The sequence below is a fragment of the Trichosurus vulpecula genome (assembly GCF_011100635.1).
Source record: "Trichosurus vulpecula isolate mTriVul1 chromosome X unlocalized genomic scaffold, mTriVul1.pri SUPER_X_unloc_1, whole genome shotgun sequence".
Lineage (NCBI taxonomy): Eukaryota > Metazoa > Chordata > Mammalia > Diprotodontia > Phalangeridae > Trichosurus > Trichosurus vulpecula.
Window position 1 is genome coordinate 3,694,527 of NW_023494377.1, and position 2,027 is coordinate 3,696,553.

General features: G+C 44.3%; 1 protein-coding gene across 1 annotated transcript; it reads right to left on the minus strand.

Moving 5' to 3' along the window:
* Positions 1–466: 466 nt before the first annotated feature.
* On the minus strand, positions 467–1,735 carry LOC118833031 (radial spoke head protein 3 homolog B-like). The gene has a single exon (XM_036740423.1). The coding sequence runs from the start codon at positions 1,733–1,735 to the stop codon at positions 467–469; it is 1,269 nt and encodes a 422-aa protein (XP_036596318.1).
* Between the last annotated feature and the right edge of the window lie 292 nt (positions 1,736–2,027).

Below are 2,027 nucleotides of genomic sequence, written 5' to 3' on the forward strand. Positions count from 1 at the left end.
GAAAACTTGCGTGCAAGTTCTGAATCCTAATTTCTTAGTGCCCCCAGGAAGCTCCCTAAGACTAATAAGTTGAAGACAGTACAAGTTTGTATTGGTGGAGGAATTTTCCCTACACTCATGAAAACAGAGAACTGGAGCAAGCAGTAACAAAAAAAGAGAGAGTAAAAAGAAATGTCAATGCCATGATCACAAGCCTAATTTTTTATGTTGAACTTTCTTTAATTTTGGAGTGAGTAAAAGATGTACTGTAGTTTTTGTCATTTAGATATGAAAATCTTAATGTTAAAATGGACATTAAATGAAAAGAGCATGCTAATTGATTCAACAACCACAAAATATAAATCTACTTTTTTCTTACCTTTCCCCCCACCCAATTTTCACAATGAATAGCTGAGTCCAGAAAACCGTTGTTAAACCTCTTTTCCCAAAACATGACAAATGGCCCTCCTGAATGAAGCTCTCCTGATTATTTGATGGTTTGGCTGTCACTTGGTTTCATGTCAGATGGTACTTTCCCTATCGACTTCTTCTTGTCTTCTTTTTTTCTAGACTGCTTCTTTTCTACGGTTGGCTTCTTCTTCAGGGAACCATTTGTCTGCTGTGAATCCTGTGGTTTGACATCCTCTATGACTGGTTCAGCTCCCGTTTTCAATGATTCTTTCCTTTCTTTGTCACTCTCATCAGGGAAATTCTTTGTTTGTTTAACTCGAAGCTGTTCGAACATATTCAACCTATTTTCAACAGCCTCTCCAATCAACATGTCAAGTACTGCTCTTCCCACCATGTTGTATTCTATTTTCTTACCTGCTTCATTCATCAACCATGGTAGGAATCCAATCTCAATATCTCTTTCTATAGGATCATAGAAGTAACCACTATCTCTGAGGTTGTCAAAGACACATGGAACAAGGTCAGCCAGGTAAGTCTTAGCATATATGTGAGCTGCGATTTTATGTGAAGCCTCCCGCTTTCTTCGGGTTGCTGCTAGGTGTTGCTGTCGGCGATTGTCCTTCTCTTTCTGGAGGCGCTTGTCTTGCTCTTCCAGTCGCTGTACTGCCGCTCTAGCCATATTCCGTAATTCTTCAAACTCTTGCTGTCGCAACAGTATTTCAGCCAATTCTTCCTCCTCCAGGACTTCCACCAAAGCTTGTTCAATGATCCTTCCCAACAAAACTTCTAACATCGGTTGGACTTCAGCGTCAAAATTAAACAGTTCACCTTCAAATATTTGTGTGGCTGCATCTTGGCCAATTTTGACTGGGATGAAGAGTGGCGTTGGCGGTCTATTCAAAAATGCATCCGTTTGACATTCCTTATTTTTTTGTATTACGCGGTCAGCAAGCTCTTCCACATATACCTCTGTCTGTACACTAACATGCTTCCTGCCTTCTACAGGTTCAGGAGTTTTTGGTTGAAGATGTTCTTTGGCTCGCTTTCTGGCAAGGACTTTTCTCTTGGGTTCCTGCTGTTTTTGGAGCTCAACAGGATCTGCTTGAGAAATCGGTTGAAAAATCAGTTGAGAAAAGGGTTGATAGGAATGCAGAGCATGAGTGTTGCCTCGGATCACCCTTTTGTCTTGCATAATGTTTCCATAGCGAGGAGGCTTTTCATCTGAGGACCCAAAGTAGTCCCGGTAGTATTGGCGGCGGCGCTGGCAGGCCAGGGCTCGGGGCGGGCTGGAGAAGGTGTAGGTGCCGGAGGCTTTGGAGCCGGACTTGGCCACGGTGGAGTTCATTGTGGCAGAGGTAGACTGCCAACTGGCCGACGGGCTTGGCTGGGAAGCAGTAAAAAGGCTGTGGAGCTGAGCGGCCCGGCCAGCTACAACTGGTGCCATCGGCATAAGCTCGGTGGCGGCAGAAAGTAAGTAAGTCGGCCAAAGCTAGAAGCGTTAGGGCGGGGCCCCACCCCAGTGACCCTGCAGATGCAACACAATGCTTGCTGATAATGAATAATGGTTGCTAGGCAACGGAGAGTTCTTTCTCCTCTGTCTAAAACTCAAAGCTCTTCCCAAATGATGTCAACCTAGC